General features: G+C 48.1%; 2 protein-coding genes across 8 annotated transcripts in view; one reads left to right on the forward strand and one right to left on the reverse strand.

Moving 5' to 3' along the window:
- RNFT2 (ring finger protein, transmembrane 2) overlaps nucleotides 1–2,807 on the reverse strand; it is a 55,685-nt gene extending 52,878 nt beyond the window's left edge. For 3 of the 5 annotated variants that reach the window (XM_045846464.1, XM_045846491.1, XM_045846500.1), the window contains exons 1-3: nucleotides 2,494–2,720; nucleotides 541–768; nucleotides 28–86 (exon numbers count right to left, since the gene is read on the reverse strand). In XM_045846464.1, the coding sequence (XP_045702420.1) occupies nucleotides 28–86; nucleotides 541–576 (95 nt within the window). In that variant the 5' untranslated portion in view covers nucleotides 577–768; nucleotides 2,494–2,720. Of the gene's footprint in view, nucleotides 1–27; nucleotides 87–540; nucleotides 769–2,493 lie in introns of all 5 variants that reach the window. The other 2 variants (XM_045846473.1, XM_045846482.1) reach the window with 2 other exon arrangements.
- A 161-nt stretch (nucleotides 2,808–2,968) lies between these two features.
- On the forward strand, nucleotides 2,969–17,854 carry SPRING1 (SREBF pathway regulator in golgi 1). Of its 3 annotated transcripts, none has more exons than XM_045843301.1 (5): nucleotides 2,969–3,187; nucleotides 11,106–11,262; nucleotides 14,872–15,023; nucleotides 15,418–15,531; nucleotides 17,344–17,854. In XM_045843301.1, exons 1-5 carry the CDS (start codon nucleotides 3,074–3,076, stop codon nucleotides 17,425–17,427), a joined length of 621 nt encoding a protein of 206 aa, XP_045699257.1. In that variant the 5' UTR covers nucleotides 2,969–3,073; the 3' UTR covers nucleotides 17,428–17,854. The 3 variants fall into 3 exon arrangements, with proteins under 3 accessions (XP_045699257.1, XP_045699276.1, XP_045699266.1); XM_045843310.1 differs by having other exon boundaries at nucleotides 3,004–3,251; XM_045843320.1 differs by lacking the exon at nucleotides 11,106–11,262 and having other exon boundaries at nucleotides 2,969–3,251.
- Nucleotides 17,855–19,690: the final 1,836 nt, after the last annotated feature.

A 19,690-nucleotide genomic window follows, 5' to 3' on the forward strand; every position in this document is an offset into this window, starting at 1 on the left:
GATGGAAGGAAATCAAGAGATGCCTACCTTTCAGGTGGCACGTTATCCGTGTTACTGCTGTGGCGTCTCTGCATTTTCCTTAAGACCTGAAAGCCAACACATGGCATAAGCCAGAGTCTCCCAACATCCCCACGGCCTGTCAGGTTGCCATGGTAACTATAAATAAGGATTACTTATATCTCACACCCCCAGAGCTCTCTGACATTTTCCAAACCTTGTTACCATCTGCTGTGTCATTCAATATTCAATCCTATGGAGGAAGGTGTTATCATCCCATTTCCCGGATGAAGATGTTGAGACCCAGACATGGAAGAAATTCTCATGGGAGAGAAGGCAGTGAATTGTGCAGCAAAGAGGTGATGGATAAGGTGAAGTGGGGATCAGACCGGCAGCAGGAGACATGGGTTCTGAACTGGCGCTGCCCCTAACTTGCCGCATGACTTTGGACAGATCAGTACCCTCTCTGTGGCCCCAGATGCCTCATCTGTTAGATGGGAGGGGGTGGAGTGGCTAAACCCAAAGCTTCTTTCTAGTGCTCACGTTGAATAAAGAGGTGACGAAGATGCGAGTTCTCATGGAGACACGTCACCTTGTTCACTCTGAGGAGCCACATGGACCTCAGAACTCCATTGTGACGACACCGGAGGCAGGCATTCAGGGGTCCTGATGGGGATGTGACCACCGGATTGCAGGGAAAGCAGGCCTCCCCCTCCCCTTCTTCTCCAGATGGACACACGGGTCAGGGGGGTTTATGAGAGACTCCAGACCCTGGATGGAACAGAACACGTACATGAAAAGTCCATGGATATCGTGGACCTCAGAATAAGTCTTGGGGCATCATGGGTCGTTATAAGAATACGGCTCTGTCTACTCCAAATCTGTGGTTAGTCCCTCACTGATTCCTCTTTAAAAAAACAAAATTTATTTATTTTTAGAGAAGGGAAGAGAGGGAGAGAAACATCAATGCATGGCTGCCTCTCACACACCCCCCATTGGGGATCCGATCAGCAACCAGTCATGTGCCCTGACTGGGAATTGAACCCTTGGTTGGCAGGCCTGTGCTTGGTCCACTGAACCACACCTGCCAGCGCTCACTGATTCCTCTTTAGGACTCCTGAGAACGGTCACGATCTCACTGTATTTTGGTCTATTGTCAAATTGAGTCCTAATTGGGGAACAAATAAAATATGTTTTAAAGATAGAAAATTGTACTGCAACAGCAATTTAAATAAAATTTAAAAAGAAGAGAAAATATATTTTAGAACCCCCCGTGGCTTTCCACTGTAATCAGAATAAAATCCAATTTCAGTTCACAGCCTACAGGTTCTATCTGATGGGCCTCACCCGTTTCCAACCTCATGCCCCTTCATGCTCCCTTTCAGCACTCCCTCCAGCCACCGTTGCCTTTCTGTTTCTCAAACTTGCCCACTGTCCCTGCCTCAGGCCCTTTGAACTTGCTATTCCTTCTCCCTGGAATGCTTTTGCTGGTGGCTGGTTCCTTCAGGTCAAATGCCACCTCCTCCTAGGGGCCTTGTCCTCTCACTCTTCTGACCCACCATAACATTGCGCTGTTTAACCTTCTTCATAGCACTTACCTATTTACACATTTGCTTATTTATGTATGATGGGTCTCCCATGAGAAGGGAATGCCACAAAAGCATGGAGTTTGTCTGCCTGGTTTGCCCGTTTACTGCAGCATCCAAAACACTGCCTGGCACAGAGTGGCACTCAACAAGTATTTACGCAATGAATCAAACATCTATGGGTCTCTCAGTTACCTCTTCCTACATCCCTTGCACCCTTTCAGACCTTTCACCCACGAGAAGAAAAAAAGGTAGGAGACTTCCCATGAATAGGTTTAGAGTCCTTGAATATTTTTTTTTTGCATAACCAAATATGCTATCTGACTATTTATTTTAGGTCGGGACACCTTAACTGGCTGTTGAATGACTTCCTAATGCTGACCAGCCTTTTTCAGGGGTCAGCATTGGTGTTAATGGAGCCACTGATGAAAGAGAAAACCTGCTAGGTAAGCCTCCTTTCTCTTTTGGCAAATCAACTAAAAAATGGGTCAGTAGCACCACTTCATATATGAAAGGAGGCTTATTATGTAAATAGTTCTCAACTCTCGGAACCTGTAATGTCAGCTTAATGCTCTTCTCCCAAGATAACCCATCACCGGCAGATCCTTAGAGAAAATAAAATATAATGTCCCAAAGCTTCCATTCACAAATCTGACCCAGTCTCCTAAATGCAATGCCCAACATTCTACTTTCAGATGTTTGATTTCAAAGGAGCTCCAAATTCCCTGTTGGAAGCAGGCCGTAAAATTATCATTACAATATTGAAGTATGGAATAAATTTTTGCACGTAGGATGCATCTCAATGAAACGCCTTTTAACGTTCTGCTCCATGCATCGTACTACATCCCAATGAAGAATTACACCAAGACTTCAATACAGGCTGTTTTAAGTGGAGGGCTCGGGCCGTTACCTGACTGCAGCGAAATGCACGCAAGAGAGCATCTCCTGCATTACTTGCATCGGAAGAGGGCAGGTGCACTTTGTGTACAATACCGCGAGCGTTTTTCATTCCTGCGGCCGACGGTCAGCGTGCAAGGGCTGGAGGACCAAGCGGACCATCCCTGAAGAAAAAAGAAAAACCGCGTTCTCTTTTTACCTGACGAGACAATTCAGCAATCACAGCGACATCATTCACGTCCTTCCAAGCCAATCACTCTCGTAGTCCGGGGAGCACGTGACTTCCGAGTGCTTCCGGCTTCTCCTAGGATTCTTTCTGGGGTTGACTGGAGCCGCACTAAAATCCCGGCGCGCCTCCTCCGGCCACTCGCATATGATTGCCCGCCCCTTCCCAGGATTCAGCCAATAGGAAGCCGCTTCTTCGAAGGGACCAATGGCAACGAGGCTGAGAGAGACGGCCTGGTGACGCAAATGGGGGTGGTGGAAGCGTGGTCACATGGGGCGGCGCAGGCTGGCGGTCCAGAGCTGGTTGGGCTGAGGGCGCTGGGCCGGCTCCCGGCGTGAGGGATGGGGCTGCGGGCCGCGTAGGGGCCATGCCGCCCGGGCCCCGGGCCTCCCGCGTTCCGCGCCCCGGCCGCCGCGCCCCGCGTCCGCGCCGGTATGGTGAACCTCGCGGCCCTGGTGTGGCGCCGGCTCCTGAGGAAGAGGTGGGTGCTCGCCCTAGTCTTCGGGCTCTCGCTCGTCTACTTCCTCACCAGCACCTTCAAGCAGGTCAGTGGCCGGTCGCCCTCCCGCGTTTGCTCCGGGCGCCGCAGGCAGCTCTCCCGGCCGCCCGGCTTCCTCCCCGGGCCGGGGGGCTGCCTCTGCGGCTGCCGTGCCCCTGTGCCCGGGCAGGTGGGCATTCCTGTCCCGGGACCGAGGGCGGGCGGAGGGACCTGCTCGATCGTGGGTGCCCTGGGTGAGAAGGCGCTGCTAAGACAGCGGCCGGGACTCGAACCCGGGGCTGTGGGCCCTTCCGCTGGCGGTTATTACCCTTACAGCCTCCGCCTGCTTTCTCTCTGCCGCGCCGGGGTGCGTTTCTCACCGCATCTTCGCAGCAGCCCTGGCGGGTGGTGGCCCCGGATGGCACCGGGAGACCGCGAGCGGAGAGGCGGAGTGGGCTGGGCCACACTCAGTAAGCAGAGCTGCGACTCTGCGTTTCGTTTAATTCGGGGGCTCGTGGCCCACGTGGGAGACTCCGCAGGGCCCGCGGGGCGCCCTGTCTGGGCGAGACTGCGGTGGGGGTGCTCTGTGCACCTCCTCACCCCTTTCGAGTTCATTCCATGCGAGAATCTGGGGGAGAAGAGACAGGGCGCTTTGGTGGGAAATGTTACCCAAAGCAGTCAAGTTTTGAAGTCCCCCTTGAATCTCAGGGTTTATGGAGGGGATGAACATACCCCAGGATGTTATAGTTCTTAAAAGCCCCCTTTCGCTCTCACGGGTCCAGTTCATAAATAAAAGACATCAATGAATAGAAAATAAATGTACTCGGTGGTCACCCTCGTTTTAGCGGGTTGGCAGGGGAGCCGGGGAACCGGATCCCACCCCCACCACAGGCAGACAGAGGCTTGGCGTTGGAAGCGTCTCTTTATTGACTGGGATGTGCGGGTGACATTTGTGTCAACTTGAGTGTTTCCTGCCACCTCACAGACAACTTCTCATGGTCACGTGTCGTCCCGTCTCTGCCCGACAGACCGCTGAGTGTTGGGAGAGAGCCACACTCCCCGTTGCTCCCTACCTGCTGCAGGTGATCTCTGGCATCATTGTTTAAATATCAGCTGTGCGCTCCCGGCCTCCCAGTTCCTAACTCCAGCCTAGGCCTGTCCAGAAGACCCCAGATTCTGTTATCTTCTGCCTCCAGAACCCGTGTCCTGAGTCTGATCCTATCTCCTAACTGTCACTGCTGCCACCTTAAGTCAGGGTACCTGCACCTCCTGCCTGGACCGCTGCCACGGCCGCCAGGGGTCTCTGCTTCCCTTCCTGTCCCGAGTCGGTCCTCTGCCCAGCAGGAGGGGGAGAGTCAGGCAGGCGGACACTGCCCTGTGTGTGAGTCCGTGGGTCCCTAGTGCAGGCTCACTCCAGACTCCGTCCCAGCGTCATGGGGAATCTTTCCTGTCGCCTCAGGTCAGGACCTGTGACTGCCTCGGCACCCCCCCCGCCTGTGACTCAGTGTAAACTGCTTCCCCTTGCCCATGGACCTGCTTCGTTTTCTTTGGGGTAGACACTGGACATTCCTTGTTCGTTTACTTGTTTATGTGTCTCCGTGCACTGTCCCTTCCACAGTGTAATTTTCTCGAGCACAGAACCTTGGTTTGTTCACAGAATCCCAGCCCCTAGACTCTGCCAGGCGCCTCGTGGGCACTCGAGTACTGGAACAGACACGTGGGTCTTTTTCATTGGGATGACGTTTCTCCTCAGTCGGGCCCATTCCTGCTCGTTTTTCATGTCTCGGGGCAGATGCTGTCTCCTCTGCAGTCTCCTTGTAAGTGCTGCAGTGCACCTTGTAGATTATTTTAAATTGACGTGTTTTTTTTTTTAAACCTGTGGTTTATGACAGTTGGCTTCTCTGGGGGGTGGGGGGCAGTGATTGTGATTTTCCTTAAAACTGTTGGTAAAATTTTTGTTCTGCAGATTTCTCTGGGTCTGATTCCAACCAACCCCCGTCTAACAAACAGTGAGAGTAAGAAACGCTTGAGCTGTGACTTTGCATCCCTGCCAGTCAGCCCCTGGCTGCCACTGGTCAACTTTCTGTCTGTGTGGACTTGCCTGTTCTGGACATTTCACATGAATGGGATCTTGCCGTGCGTGGCCTCCTGTATCTGGCTTCTTTCCCGTAGATGTCGTCGGAGTCTGTGCTGCTAGTTCGTTTCTGTATCCAAGTAACACCCTGTTGTGTGCACCGACCACGTTTGTTTTTCTGTTCATTGGTTGGTGGGCACTCGGGTTGCTTCCACCTTCTGGCCACTATGAATGGTGGTATTCTGGACGTTGCTAGGCAAAATGGTGTTGGGAGCAGGTTTTCATTTTGGGGGTTTGGCCCTGGGCCTGGAATTGATAGCTTCTGGGGTGACTTTTGTTTTACTTTGTGAGGAACGGCCAGACTGTTTTCTAAAGCGGCTGCACCGCACGCAGTGAGCGTTTCAGAAGCTGTGCCCGTTTGAAAGAAGGCGGCACAGAATGACCTGGGAAAGCCGTTGAAATGCCCCTCCCACTTCTAACCACAAGTCCGTGTGAGGTGGGTTGAGGCGGGTTGCTTCGTGTGCTGCAGCCCAAAGGCCACACTGCGGCAGGTGGAGTGCAGAGGGAGGCTGGAGGATCCAGCCGTCTCCCGTTAAGCCAGACATTGAAAAGATTTGCAGAAATGTAAAAACATCTTCTCTTATCAATTTTGTCGTTAGTTTTGAAAAATATTTTTTTCACACCCAGAAGAAAAGAACAGTTGACGTGTAAATGGGTTCATTGTTAGATGGATAAGTAATGTGGTGAAAACGTGTATTTTAAGAACTTGTTTTAATTTTCAATATGATAAATATCAACAGCCATAACCCTGTAAACCCACATATTGGGGGTCCTCGGTATGGGGGTGCTCTTCTTAAGAGTATGAAAAGATCCCTGGAACCCGAAACTTGGCTGGTGTGCTCCCCCGTGCATTTGAGCGTGCTGTCCCGGCTGTGCTGTCTGCTCCTGCGCCTGGTGACTTGAGGCTGTTTGCTTTATTTTGCCCAGCCTCAGGTTCATCACCTGTACAGTGGAGATGGTGATACGGGTGGGGGTGGGGCGGGGGTTAGGGTTCCTTGAGAAGAGGCCATGGAAAACTTCAGAGCTCTGTATGATCCTGAGCTCTGCTTCAGGGAGACCATGAGCTCCTGGAGCAGAGGTGGTGCTTTTTGCCTGGAGAATAGTTGATTATCCTCTACTGCTTTGAATTCCTCTCTTTTTTTGTTTTTGGTTGTTTTCATGTTAATTAATGCTTTGGGGGATAGTTTAAATTGTAGAGAGGGGAGTGTAGGAGAAATTAGTGATAATGGTGGGGATGCCATTGGGGGAGAGGATTGGGAATGGTGCGTGGTGCCAGGTGACTTGGAACATTTACTTAACGAATGTTCAGCGAACAGCACCCGTGCAAGGCACCGTGGGCTGGACGGTGAAGACGCAGTGAGAGGCAGTCCTCTCCAAGAGCCTCTGTTCCGCTGGGGGTGGGGTGGGGGGCAGGAACGGCAAAAGGGCCGTTATTTCAGATAGTGATGTGCAATATAAAGGAAACAAAACAGGATGCCGTGGTAAAGCGGCAAGGTGGACTGAGCTCAGTGTGGGGCGTGTGAGCTGAGACTGCAGAAACCCCAGCCGTGGAGTCAGGAGGGCCCTTAGAGGCCCCTCGTGTTTGTGAGTGGTCTCAGACTGGTGAGGTGGTGCAGCCCCTGAACAGCTCGGGCTGTTTGCATAGCTCCTTGAAAATCTATTCGCGTCTTCAGCTTTAAAGTAATTAACCATGTAAATCGATGCCAATTTAGATACTGTCCAAGGTGAAGTAGAGTAAATCATAAGAGTTGCTAGTCTGGTGTTTGCTTTTCGCTGATCACCGGCGTGCATGTATTTTCCAGAAGGTTCATACAGCACTGCACGGAGCAGGGGAGGAAGGTCACCTGTAGTCTCACCAGCCAGAGGGGTTCAGTGATGACATCTGGGCATATTTTCTTCCTTCATTTTTCACATTTTAAAAATATAACTGGAGTATACTCTTTGTTCATTTAATATGTATGCATTATCTTTATCTTTTAAAGTGTTTTATAAGTACAGGTTTTTTTAATAATTAAAAATTTCCATGATCTGTTTACATTTAACAATTCCTCAAACATTAGGCATTTGGGATAACTTCTGGCCTTTATCTGTTTTTGTTTTTGTTTTTGTTTTTTCTGAATCATAAGCAGATCTTTTAATGACAGTGCTTTCTGTTTAAGTGTTTTGGTACTTAGCTGGGACATTTATTTCATTTGATTCTTACAACCCCTGAAAAATAGGACAGTTAACTAATATACCTCCTTTAAAATCAGAGGTCAGTAACACACATCAGTACTAAAAACATTTCCGTAGCTCCTTACAGCTTATGGAGAAAGTTCGTGTGTGTGCGTGTACGTGCGTGTGTGTGTGTGTTCCTTTTTGTTTCCGCTCTTTTCTTGGTACCCCATTGCAGTAACACACATCAGTACTAAAAACATTTCCGTAGCTCCTTACAGCTTATGGAGAAAGTTCGTGTGTGTGTGTGTGTGTGTGTGTGTGTGTGTGTGTTCCTTTTTGTTCCCGCTCTTTTCTTGGTGCCCCATTGCAGCTCCTGTGGACATGTGTCGTGGCTGATTGCACTGACTTCTGATACCTCTTTATCAACTGCTCTGAAGGCTCTTTGAGAATAGAGAACCTGGCTACCTTTGTCTCTATTTCCTGAAGGTGTTGTAAGGTCTTGATACCTTTGAATGAATCTTGAATGAAAAAAAAATAGATAGATAAAAGCTGAAAATTGAGACAACCTAGTAGGGTAGGTGGAACAGTTTGGGGAGGGTTTAAAACCACTGGTCCTGTCCAGTAAAGGAGCCCTTCAGTGCTCCTTCACCACACCCTTTGCGAGACTGACCTTTCACACAGCTGAACGTGTACTAATGCATTACATTTGCCATCTTACACAATCTCTTGTACAGTCTTTTTTGATTATATGGCTCTTACCCAATCCTTATGGCAAGGTCTTGAATATTCATGTTTGAAAACAGTTTCAAGAGCTGGGAGAATTGCCTTCCTGTTTACCAGGATTGTCGTTATGTGGAAGAGGTCCTTCTGGGATGCACGTGTCCATGAACTCTTTTTTTCTTTTCCCCTGGAAGATTAACAGGATAGTTTGAGAGTAATGTTAAGAGCACTTTTAACCTTGTAAGATCCAGTGTACTGTACTTTGACCAGCCTCTTAACAGTCTTTATGGCTGTTAATTTATCTAGGGTAGCATTTGACGCTCAGTTGAGTTTGCACATAGCTTGATTATGCAGTTAACTGATGGGTCCCAGCAGAGCGGAGGAGTATGAATTTACAGGTAGTTAAGCAGTCTGCACCTAAGAGATATGCCCCGTATTCCCAAGGCTTCTGCACTTAGCTCCTCTTCTTGCACCAGCGGAGGAATACAGATGTTGTTTTTGTATGGCCCATCCAGTTCCTGCCGATGCCAGTTCTTTCCTTTAAAAGAAACAAAGGGGTGGGGCGGAACAGAAATGAAAGCCACCTTGAAGGATTGCTTTACACTTGGTGAAGTAAAGAATAAAATCCAGTCTTTGTGTGGCGGTGGTAGAATTGTAAACATTGTTATGTAAATGCTGGTGATATTTCAAATGGTGTATATAAATTTGGGGAAGTTATTTGGCACCGTTTGGCATTGACTACTTATAATAATAATAATTAGTACAAATTATTTAAGAGAATAAACAAAAACTGCATTTTTATTGCAGTGTTATCTGTGATAAAAATCTGGAATGGGCTAAATGGCTGTCTGTAAAGGATGTGTTTACTAAATTAGGGCCCGTCAACCTGATGGATGATTAGATAGCCTTAAAAATGTGATTCTCGAGATGAGGTCGGTGCTCGATTGGCTCACCATCTAACTAGTGTGGGGGAGTGCCAGGTGCAGAGCATCTTCATCTGTGAGTATGGATGCCACCGTCAAAGCCTGGGAGTTGGTATGCAGAAGTAGACACAGCTTTAAGTGTTGACATTGTGGGCAATTCTTGTCTTTAATGTTGGTAATTATGTTTTTTAAAAAGTAAACTTCTTATTTTGGAATAATTACAAATTTACGGAAGAGATTCAAGGACAGTACAGCGTTCTTGTAGATCCCTTACTTAGTGCTTCCAATTATTAATGATAATCGTGTTTTCAAATCAAAAATTAAAATATTCCAAAGATGATAAAAGCTGTTCATAAATGCCCCTTCCATGTTACTAGTCTCTAGTGTACCCTTCCATACTTATATCTTGGAGCACTAACAAATCTGTATGTGTATATTAGAACACAGTTGTGACAAATATGCACATTATTTTGCAACTTGCTTTTTTCACTTAGTGATATGCCATGCACGTCCAGCCCTGTCTGTGTTTTCCGTCAACTCACTGCTTTTTAAAATGCTGATTTCCAGGTCCCATCCACGGAGATTTTTACTCAGTCTGGAGTTGGTCTCAGGACTGAGAAGTTATTTTAAGGTCCCTCCATAATCCGGTGTGGAAGTCAGGTTTAAGAACTACTGCTGTAGATATAACACGTGTGTCATACCCAGGTTTTCTGACAGCCGCAGGTGGGCCAGTGTTCTTTCACCCATTTCTCTGTTGCTGGGCTTCTGGTTTTTTTCTACAACGTAAGCAGTACCGTGTAAACATCCTGGTGCATCCTTATACTTTGGTACTTTCCATAGGAGAGGCATCAGGAATGTGTTTGCGGGGCCAAAATATATGTGGATATATGTTAAATATTAATAACTCTTCCCAGATTGCTTTCCTAAATAAATCTTGGTAACTATAAAGATTCTTTTGATTGTTTGCAAGTAAACTACCTTTGCCATCACTTTTTCAAAGTTAGTTCTGTTTGCTTAGTGACACTTAACGATTATTTTAAATAAATTGCGGTAACATTGGTTGGTTAATCACATTCTCAAATGGCGAAAGCCACAGAACTCCATTAAAAATGGTGGAGTGCTTAAAGTATATAAAAAGCCCTCAGGAGGGGGTCTCCGGTAAGAATTCAGAAGGTGCCTCTGTGTCTCGTGCTTGCTTGTCTCGGGCACTGCCCCACCTTCCTCTGGGTTTCTTTAACGGCGCAGTACAGGAAGGCAGTTTCGAAAGCTCAGCCACAGCTGGAAGGCTAGCGGAAAAGGTCTGAACTCTTCCTCCTAGAGCAGCTCTTCACTTTGTGTGTCTAGGTAAAGGGCTGGCTGGCAAGGATGTCTTTTGTAAAGAGAGGTGTGTGGTAAGGAGTAGTAGACTCAGTACTTTTTCATAGAAGAAATTTACAAACGGACATGCCGCTTCTTGCCCCCAGACAACCCCTGGGTTCAGCAGTCCCGTAAACGTACCACTGAGTACTCACAACTGCAGGTGAAAGTGACCTTGTGCTCTGGACGTGTCTGGGTATTGTTTGAACTGAGAGTTGTGAAATTCCTTCGAAGTTCCTTCTGTTATACAGTCTATTCCACGATATATTTGTTTTAATATAAAAATCTATTTTAAATGATTTGTCACTAGAAAGAAAAATGTTAAAACTTTTTTCCTCCCAATTTTTTCACAAAACTGACCCTCCTGTGCACATGAATACTGTGCACGTCACCCAGGGGCATTCGTGTAAGTACTGCAGCTGTGAAGCGCAGCCCGAATTTGTTACCTTTTCCTATGTTCCTGTATTTGATTTCCTGACTTAGGCCCAGATTTCTCACATACCAGGGGAGTGCAGATGCCCGTTGTGTGAGCTTTTAAAAATTGCGTCTGTCCTGTTGTAGTTTATATGGAAAAATTGGTGAAAGTGCAAGAAACAACACCTTAACCTTCTCATTTACGGTCTCTTTGTAGGAGGAGAGGGCAGTGAGAGATCGGAACCTCCTCCAGGTGCAAGACCACGATCAGCCCATTCTGTGGAAGGTGCAGTTTAACCTGGGCAACAGCAGCCGGCCCAGCAACCAGTGCCGGAACTCCATTCAAGGGAAGCTCCTCATCACGGACGAGCTAGGTCGGCTGGCTTCCTTCTCCTCCTGCAGGCAGTGAGGTGCTCCGCTGTGGCCACTCGTAGGGTTTTTAAGGAGGGGTTTATACAGTGCCCGTGCCCTTCTTGCTCCTGTCCAAATTTCTCACACCTTCTTTGTCTTCCATACTTAACTCATTGTTCAAGGCTCCCCTCAATACCAGAGAAGCTTGGTTTGGTAATTCTGAAGTTCCTTGTGCCTGTAGTATAGGGTGTTAGCACTTCATCATACAGCAGCCCCTGGGCTACTTCCTGCCAGACTCTCTGTAGCTCGCCGGTCTGTCTTCTCGTCTTGGTCAACTGTATAGGATGGGAGCTCAGTTTTTCCCCTTGGTGACCTGACCTGTATTCACACAGTGTTGGCACGTAGACAATGCACTGGTCGATGACTGCCTGGGTAATCTCAAGTGAATTGTAAACACATTAAAAACGTACCACTCTCGCAGTTAGAATATTAGTCTGCTTCTTTTGGTGCTTTCCCCCAGAGTGTCCTCGCTTCCTTTTAGTCAGTGAGAAAGGGGACTCCTGTGCTGGTGAGGGAGTTGGGTTAGATGGCCGCTAAAGTGCTTGCACCTTTAGGACCGGCTCAGTCCTTGCAAGGAGAGACTCCCACGACCCTGCAGCCTGCCTCACCTGAGCTTGTCCTGTGTGCTGGGCACTGGGCTGAAGCTCTGCTTGAAGATCTCATTTGACTGCAACGGTCCTACGAGGTCTAGGAGCTGCTGGAATCCCTATAAAGATATTGTCACTCTGTAGGTGAAGACACAGGCACCAAGAGGTTAAGGAAGTGAAGGAAAAAGCAAATAGCGTTGCAAATAACGTGTATTTTTTTTTAACAATAAAGTTTGGCAAAGGGAAGTTACTTATATAGGATGACACAGCTAATTGGCATGCAAGATGTGAGACCAGGACTGATTTTGGAGTGCAGTGCTTTTTTCTCTTATAGACTGTTTTGTTTGTATGGCACTCGTGGTGAGAAAACCTGAAATCGGTGCCTTGGCTTTAATATTTAATGTCAGAGTAGAACAGCGGCGGCAGTGGTGGCGACGGTGGCTGCGGCTCTGGCAGCTCTGGGCTGTGAGTGCGAGGCACAGAGTCACCGTGATTCTTGGGAGGCTCTTCAGGGTCTCCTCGGCCACAAGGTGTGCAGTCCCAGCCCGCTTGAGGAGGAATGTGGGCGTAAGAGCAGGGGCTTGTAGTAAGGGCTTGATCCTGCACAGAAACTCTCCGTGGACAAGATGGGAGGATGCAGAACTGAGCGACAGTCGTCTGGAGGAGCTGTTTGTTGACACGGGCCCAGAGTGCCAGCAGGATCTGGACAGGGAGCTGTGGAAGCTCAAGCAGATGTGTGGTGAAGCAGTCACGAGTGCGTTCCCAGGCTTCAGATTCGAAGATCCCAAATTGAAGTCAGGGATGAGCCCCCGTCCCGAAGAAATATAAACTATATCTGGCAATTGTCACTCTGTAAATTGTACAACTGATCAGAAGTACCAGAATGAACATACATTTCAACAACAACAGAGCATTTAATACCAAGTTCAGAATGACGATTTGTCATTTTGTAGCTAGCCAAACAGTAATTTTCTTCTGATTAATTTGAGTGAGACAAAAACTCTCAGACTTCTTAAGTAAAAAGTTGCAAGAATCAATTAAAAGTTCAAGAGCCATAGGTAATATTTTACCTTCATAAATACGGCAGGAGAGAGAAGCAATTTAATAAAGAAAATTTGCAGGAATTTATGCCTTTCAAGAAGCAGATGTCACCATGAATATTGCCAGGGTTATGTTATTAAATAAGACAACCGATTAGAGTTTCAGGCTTTTCAAAGGTTAGAAGTTAATTTCTCAGTCAACAGCAACACATTCTGCGGTTGTGATCCTACATGATTCCTTGTTGGAAGTGATGTTTGCGTGGTTCGGTTTATGATGAACAAGGTGAAATCCTGGTGAGCTTTCTTTCACCAGAAATGAGAAAGATGTGTGGTTTCACGACTCCTGGCAGTTAGCACTGGGGAGAAAAAAGGCCTCAGGATATAGGAAAGAGAAAAGGGCAGAAAGATAATTTTAACAAGTGGAGTTTAAGGTCACATTATATTTTACATCTTTCTGACACTGAAGTGGTAAGTTTGCTGTGTGTTTATCATTCGTGGCAGAATTTCAAGAAACATGTTGGCTTAACTTGGATTTTTGTTTTATCCTTGCCCGAGGACATGTGTATTGATTTTAGAGAGGGGAAGGGAGGGAGAGAAACATTGATCAGTGGCCTCTCATGAGCACTCGGACTGGGGGCCGAACCTGCAGCCTAGGCTTGTGCCCTGAATGGAAATCGAACCCACAGACTTTCACTTTACAGGAGGATGCTCCAACCAACTGAGCCACACCAGCCAGGGCGGGGTTTGTTGTTGTTGTTGTTGACTTACAATCGCTATGAAGAAAATGAATAAGAATAGTTAGGAAGAATGTCAGAAACATTTGTGATGGCATTAGAATGGCAAAAAGGAACAAAGCACACCAGCTCCCTGGTGAGCCTGTTTTTCGAGTGTGAGGGCTCTTCTAGACTCTTCCATTGTTCTACTGCCTCCAGCTCCCGCACAGACTTTGTTTTCCAGAGTAGTTTCTGAAAACAACCTTAGGCTTCACCAAGTCTCATTCTCTGAGGGTTAAGAAGCTGGGGCATTTGGAATGGAATGACCTAGGAACAGCTGCTCCGCACCTGTGGGCCCGGGCACGCACCTGTGAGCCCGTGCGCGCACCTGGGAATTTCCCAGGGCCCGAGTGGTGTCCCTTATGCACTTCTCACATTTTTCTTTCCCAGTCCCACAAGGATGCAGAGAAATGTCTGCTTAGCAGCTCTGAACAAGAAACTTTTGCAGGGCAATTCTTTTTTAAAGCTGTGCATGGATTGGCTGGGTTGAAGGAAGTGTGTGTAAATATTCGATGGGATTTATGAGGAGTGAAGGGAATTAGGATTTAGAGGACTCCCTTTCCCTGATGCTGAGCGGTAATTGAAGACTTGGCATGTATACTTAAACACAGCCTAAATCAATTTATAAAGGTGAGGTGTGACTACTTCTATTTTAAAAGATCCTCCAAACTGGTAAATAAATGGAAAGCATTTGAAAGATAGTTGCAAAGGAAGTGGTGGTGGGGTGTGTGTGTGTGTTTTATGTTTAATCTAGAAGGATCTGACTTTCTGCAATTAATGTCTTTGTTTTTCCTATTTTCAGATTTTTTGTTTCAAAAAATGACATTTTTCTTCAGGCATAGATGAAAAAATGGTTTGTCTAAGTTAGAACAGGAAAACACAGGTGTGGCTGGCAGGGCGATTAAATCAAATGCACAGCAGCAGACTCACAGGTTATTTTAGGTAGATGAGGATGCAGAGCGAACTTACCATGCGGGAATTTGTGTTTTCTGTAAAGAACCGCACTTGGGGAGTGAGTCCTCACCACATGCTGTCTGACTCCTTGTTTGGTGCTTTGGATGCTGTGGACTGCAGATTCTGTCTCTGTCCTTCGCACGCAGTGCGCCAGATCGCCCCGGTGGGGAGTTGGGGGGCCTGCTGGTTTTATACTCAGGGTCGTCTCTGGCTTGCAGGGTACGTCTGTGAGAGGAAGGACTTGCTGGTGAATGGCTGCTGTGACGTCAGTGTCCCCAGCACCAAGCAGCACTGCTGTGACGGCTGCTTGTCCAACGGCTGCTGCAGCGCCTATGAGCACTGCGTCTCCTGCTGCCTACAGCCCAGCAAGGTACGAGAGCTGTGCTGTGCCCAGTTCTGCATCTGCGTCTGCGTCTGCTCTTTCTGCCTTTGTTTTACCATGAGCTTGGGTTCTTCTGAAAATAGAAAAGGGAACTTTGTAGGTGTCAGAAATCACAGCTGTGAAGTAGCCTTTGTCTACGAGGGAGGAGGTGGTTCCCAGTTACTTGAATGGTTCTTTTGCAGAATGGGCCATTGTGTTGCTAATCAGATTTCTAATGAATAAAATAGCAGTGCTCTGGCCCAGTTGAGCTGGCTGCCTCCCTCTCTCTTGCCTCCACCCCATTCCCCCCTTCAGTGGTCTCTTAGTTTAGGACAAATAGACAAGGTTACCTTGTACTGCTGAGTCTGGAATTTATTACAGGTGCTTGCTTTTGTTCCCATAGCAACTCCTCCTGGAGCGGTTCCTCAGCCGGGCAGCTGTGGCATTCCAGAACCTCTTCATGGCCGTCGAAGATCACTTTGAATTGTGTTTGGCTAAATGCAGGACATCGTCCCAGGTCAGCAGCTCTGACGTTTGTAGCCGGAGGCTGGGTGGGTGGGGGTCAGGGCCAGAAGAAAACAGGCTTACGATAATGGGGGGACGGTTATGATAGAGTGCATGATACGAATGATAAAGGAGAAGAGATTCAAATGAAGCTTTGGTAGAACGATAGTGTTTAGAATGTCAACATGAGATTTATACAAGTTAGAGAAGTGAAATACTTAAATCAAGATACAATCAATTTGCATCTCCCTGTCTGATTGGCACATGCACACTTTAAGTGGGACCTTAGAATTATTTTTACGTCTGGGTGGAATCCAGATGTCCAGTTTCTGAGAGAAGTTCTTTGGTCTTTGACTGAAATTTAACTAAGGGTTTCCAGCAACCACTCATTGACAGTAAGTATTCATTTGTTCTGGGACAGAGTTATGGTGTATTTTAGGATTCAGGGGATGGGGCAGGTGGTGTTTAAAAATACATGAGGAAGTGTGTAGGTTGTCAAGCTCTCAATACTTACTAGCATGCTGTCATTAAATGCTTTGCTCTTGGGGCACTGCACAGTGCACCTGCTGCTGAAAGCACCCGAAACTCTTGCTTTCCGTCACTCTGTGTGCTTGGCTCTCCGAGTCCGTGGTGGGCAACTGTGGGGCTGTCTTTGTGAGATCACCAGCCACGTTTGCTATGCGGGCACACCCCCCGCTTCTGTTCACGGTGTCTCCCAGACTGCGCTGGCTTCGTCTGAGATAACGGACTCGTTTGTCAGTGTCGGGAGCTCCGTGCCCTTGGCCAGACTTCTGCAGTCCACCTTTTGATTTGTACGCCGCTTTCCACGTCTCTGGTCTGCTCTCAGAGCACTCAGCCTCGTTGGGTAAATGTTTCAGGGATTATAATGAGCATTTGAAAACATGAAGAAATTCCTGATGGGCTTGTTTTGTTGTAAGAGCTTTCCACTTGAATGGGCCTTAAAGGAAATGTGGAGGAAGGCTGAACACATGACTCATTTGATTCATATCCTCTCGCATTCTGAGAACGCCAGAAAAGGCGAAATACTTTCTTCCCTTAACTGATAAAACTCAAGAGTTACTTCCACTTGTGAGTGAAGATGTTAAACTTTCTGACTTAAGTCTTTTTATTACAAAGAGAGATTTCCCAGTTGCCAGTTGTTTTGATAGTATCCCAAGAAAGAGAAGCTTTTGGCTGTACATCTGTAAATTGGATTAGTACTTACAACGTAGATGTTTAGCATTGGTCTTGGGCTAATTAGTGAACTGTACACTAGCCAAAAACTCAAGTCGCCTGTATGAAAACAAATTGCCGAGAAATTAGCCATCGGGATGATTGTCTGTTCTAAATCACACTTCCCATTTCTCAGCCAAATGAGGCTTGTCTGGTGGCGTGGGGTGTGGCTTGTGTGCCAAACCCAGGGGCACATAAAACTTTATGAAGGCGATTCCAAGTGTGTCCTCTCCGTCCCTGCAGGGCTCAGCTCCAGCCACTGACTTTTCCAGAAGCACGTGGTCAATTGCAGAACACCAACAGGATCTCACTGTGATACCAAATAATTTGAGAAAACAGTAGTCGTCTTGAGTTGCCCAGGCCACAGTGAGGCTGTTGCAACAACTCACTAGTGTACATAGAAAGAAGCAGTCTTGCAGTGATGTTACGCCCATTTCCATGCTCTTCCTTGGCATTCTGCGCTGAGCATTCGCCTCTGCCCCAGAACGTGCCTTGGGGGGGCTTTCGGAGGCGGTCTGGGCTCCGGCTCCGAGAGCAAGGTGCCCAAGCCTGCCCCCCCTCACGCAGCTCTTCTCTCCCCTTCTGCCGACAGAGCGTGCAGCACGAGAACACCTATAGGGACCCCGTAGCAAAGTACTGCTACGGGGAGAGCCCTCCCGAGCTCTTCCCGGCGTGACGGGCGCGGAAGACGGCTGAGCGCACGAGACCGAAGCACTTGCAGCCTGAAGCCAGGCCTCCGCGGTCGCCGGTCCCTTGGAGAAGGGGGAGTCGTCGTGTGGAAACCTTGGCTTTGACCACTTCCTGGGTGGCACTCTTTGGCTCACTCCCCCCCAGGCTTTACCCGGTGGGCCTGACCTGCAGAGCAGCTTGGAAACGCCAGCGGGTCACAGTTGGAGCAGACGGGACTGCAGGCGACCTTGTGGAGGGGTGGCACTTCCACCATCGCAGCTGCTCCGGGGCCTGTGGTCACTCGCAGTGCCCATCGGGGCCCCTCACTGTAAAGTTATTTATTGGATTTCTTCGGATTAGTGGGAAAATTATGATGTTTTGTATGGGAAAATGCCTTGCCTTGATTGTCGAATATATTCAAGGGTGTTTCTGTTGTTGTTTTCTTGTGTTCTTGAGTCTCGTGAGATTTAAATCATCCCCTCGCCCCGAAGCAATGTTTGGCCTTTTAGAACGTGCATGCTCCCCAGGTAGTGCTCTGGTTTTGTTTTAGCAGCACCCTCGGGAGCGGGCCTTGGACACCTGACGCTGACGTCTAACATTGTCTACAGTCTCTAAGACCCTGTTCCGTTCCACTCCAGCACCAAGTGCCCTCAGATTTGTTTCCTAGGGGTGTTTGGGCTACTCACACGCCTTCGTGTGAGCATCATTTTTAGCAGAGATTCTGACTTACTGTCCTGGAGGATTTTGTCCTCATTTCCTGTGAAGTGACTGGTTTACTCAGCCGCGGTCCAGGGGCAGCCTCAGGAAAATCACCAACAGCCTCTCTGCACCCCTGTCGTGGAGACCCTGTGTGCAGGAGATACATCTGGCGACCGGCTATCAGCGGCCATCCTTTATGGCTTTCAGCCTCAGGAGCTGTAACAGGTTCAGATGTCCGGTTTCCCTCTGATTCAAGGAGGAGAAGCAGCAGCAGCAGCAGCAGCACATTTCTGGCGAGGAGCTGTGAGAGACTTCACATCTACCCTCAGGGGGACGAGTGACTGAGCGCTGGACGCGCAGGCTGCCGGTCCCCACACTCCGGAGTGCCCTGTGTCTCCGGCTCAGCAGGCAGTCTCCCTGGCCCAGCCCGAGGGTGTGTCCCGCCCTCAGGTGAGGACGTGCCCCTTGAGCAGCACACTCTGTGCGCTCAGGGGTTCCATGAATGCACGGCCCCTTCCTGGAGTCCCTCACCAACCCCAGGAGGGCTGCGCAGGGCCTTTTTCATTTTTTTTGTTGTTCAAGTTGTTGAGCGTGGCGCTCTGCACTAGTTTTACAGTCTGTTTTCGAAAAATTTTTTTCTCCAGCGGAGGTTTTCCTTTGGGCCATGCTTGCCTTTCAGTGTGTTTCTGCAGTATGGAGTGGGCATTTCCCTGAACTCCCTCCCAGTCCTTACACTCACCTTCCAGAAGCAGTTTGTCCCCATAAGCTAGTTCCTTCGAGGGTAACCTGTCTGTGGCAATTGTGTTTACATGTTGGGTCCCAGGAAATGTATTCAGTTAGCAGTGGGCTTTTTGGGTTCTCTGTATTCGTTGGTGCTAAATCAGACTTTGTAAAGTGAAAGAAATGTGCATGTCAGTGTGAGACTTGAGTTCGTTTTCTGTGGTCACTGGTATCGCCCTCTCCTTTGAGCTTCTTTGAACTCTGGAGCAATATGACACAGTTTTAACGTGAAAAGAGGTACATCAGAGGTTAACACGTGGCTGTTTTACTTTGTGCTTGAGTATTCACTGAGCACGCTTTGCATTTTCATTGCTTTCACAAACAGTGTCTGCAGCCCTGGTAGAGAAAGCCAGTGGTAGAGAAAGAATTAAGCTCGCTTGTACTTCCACCTCCCAGATGAGGCAGTAGTGAGAGGTGAAGTGACTTCCCAGAGTCCCCGCTGAGATTTAGTGACAGACCAAAACAAGAACAACTTCTCGGGCTCCGAGTCCACTGTCCGTCCCACCCGCTCTGACTGGCTCCAACGCTGACTCATCCGTAGGCATGCCCCCTGAGAGCGTATAGATTTCAGTTGTCCAGGCCAAAAGAGGGGAGAGGTGGCATAAATAGCCAAATTGGGTTGATAATGCAAAGGTCATTTTCATTTGGCCCTGGAATATGTTTTTTGTACTTAAGTTAATCAGGGGCGTGTTCACTGTTTTGGAAACTCTCAACCTGCAGATGATGTAATGAAATCACCCGAGGACCTGGCCTCGTGTCCCCAGCCTTCCAACCTAGGACACCCCCCTGCT

This window comes from Phyllostomus hastatus, unplaced genomic scaffold, assembly GCF_019186645.2.
Source record: "Phyllostomus hastatus isolate PE091 unplaced genomic scaffold, TTU_PhHast_1.1 phas_contig_1162, whole genome shotgun sequence".
Lineage (NCBI taxonomy): Eukaryota > Metazoa > Chordata > Mammalia > Chiroptera > Phyllostomidae > Phyllostomus > Phyllostomus hastatus.

What these genes read in the sequence shown, in the direction of transcription:
- SPRING1 (XM_045843301.1), top strand. Translation starts at nt 3,074, where the DNA reads ATGCCGCCCGGGCCCCGGGCCTCCCGCGTTCCGCGCCCCGGCCGCCGC. An exon ending in GCTGCCTACAGCCCAGCAAG is followed by an intron (nt 15,024 to 15,417) that starts GTACGAGAGCTG and finishes TTGTTCCCATAG; the next exon opens with CAACTCCTCCTGGAGCGGTT. An exon ending in AATGCAGGACATCGTCCCAG is followed by an intron (nt 15,532 to 17,343) that starts GTCAGCAGCTCT and finishes TTCTGCCGACAG; the next exon opens with AGCGTGCAGCACGAGAACAC.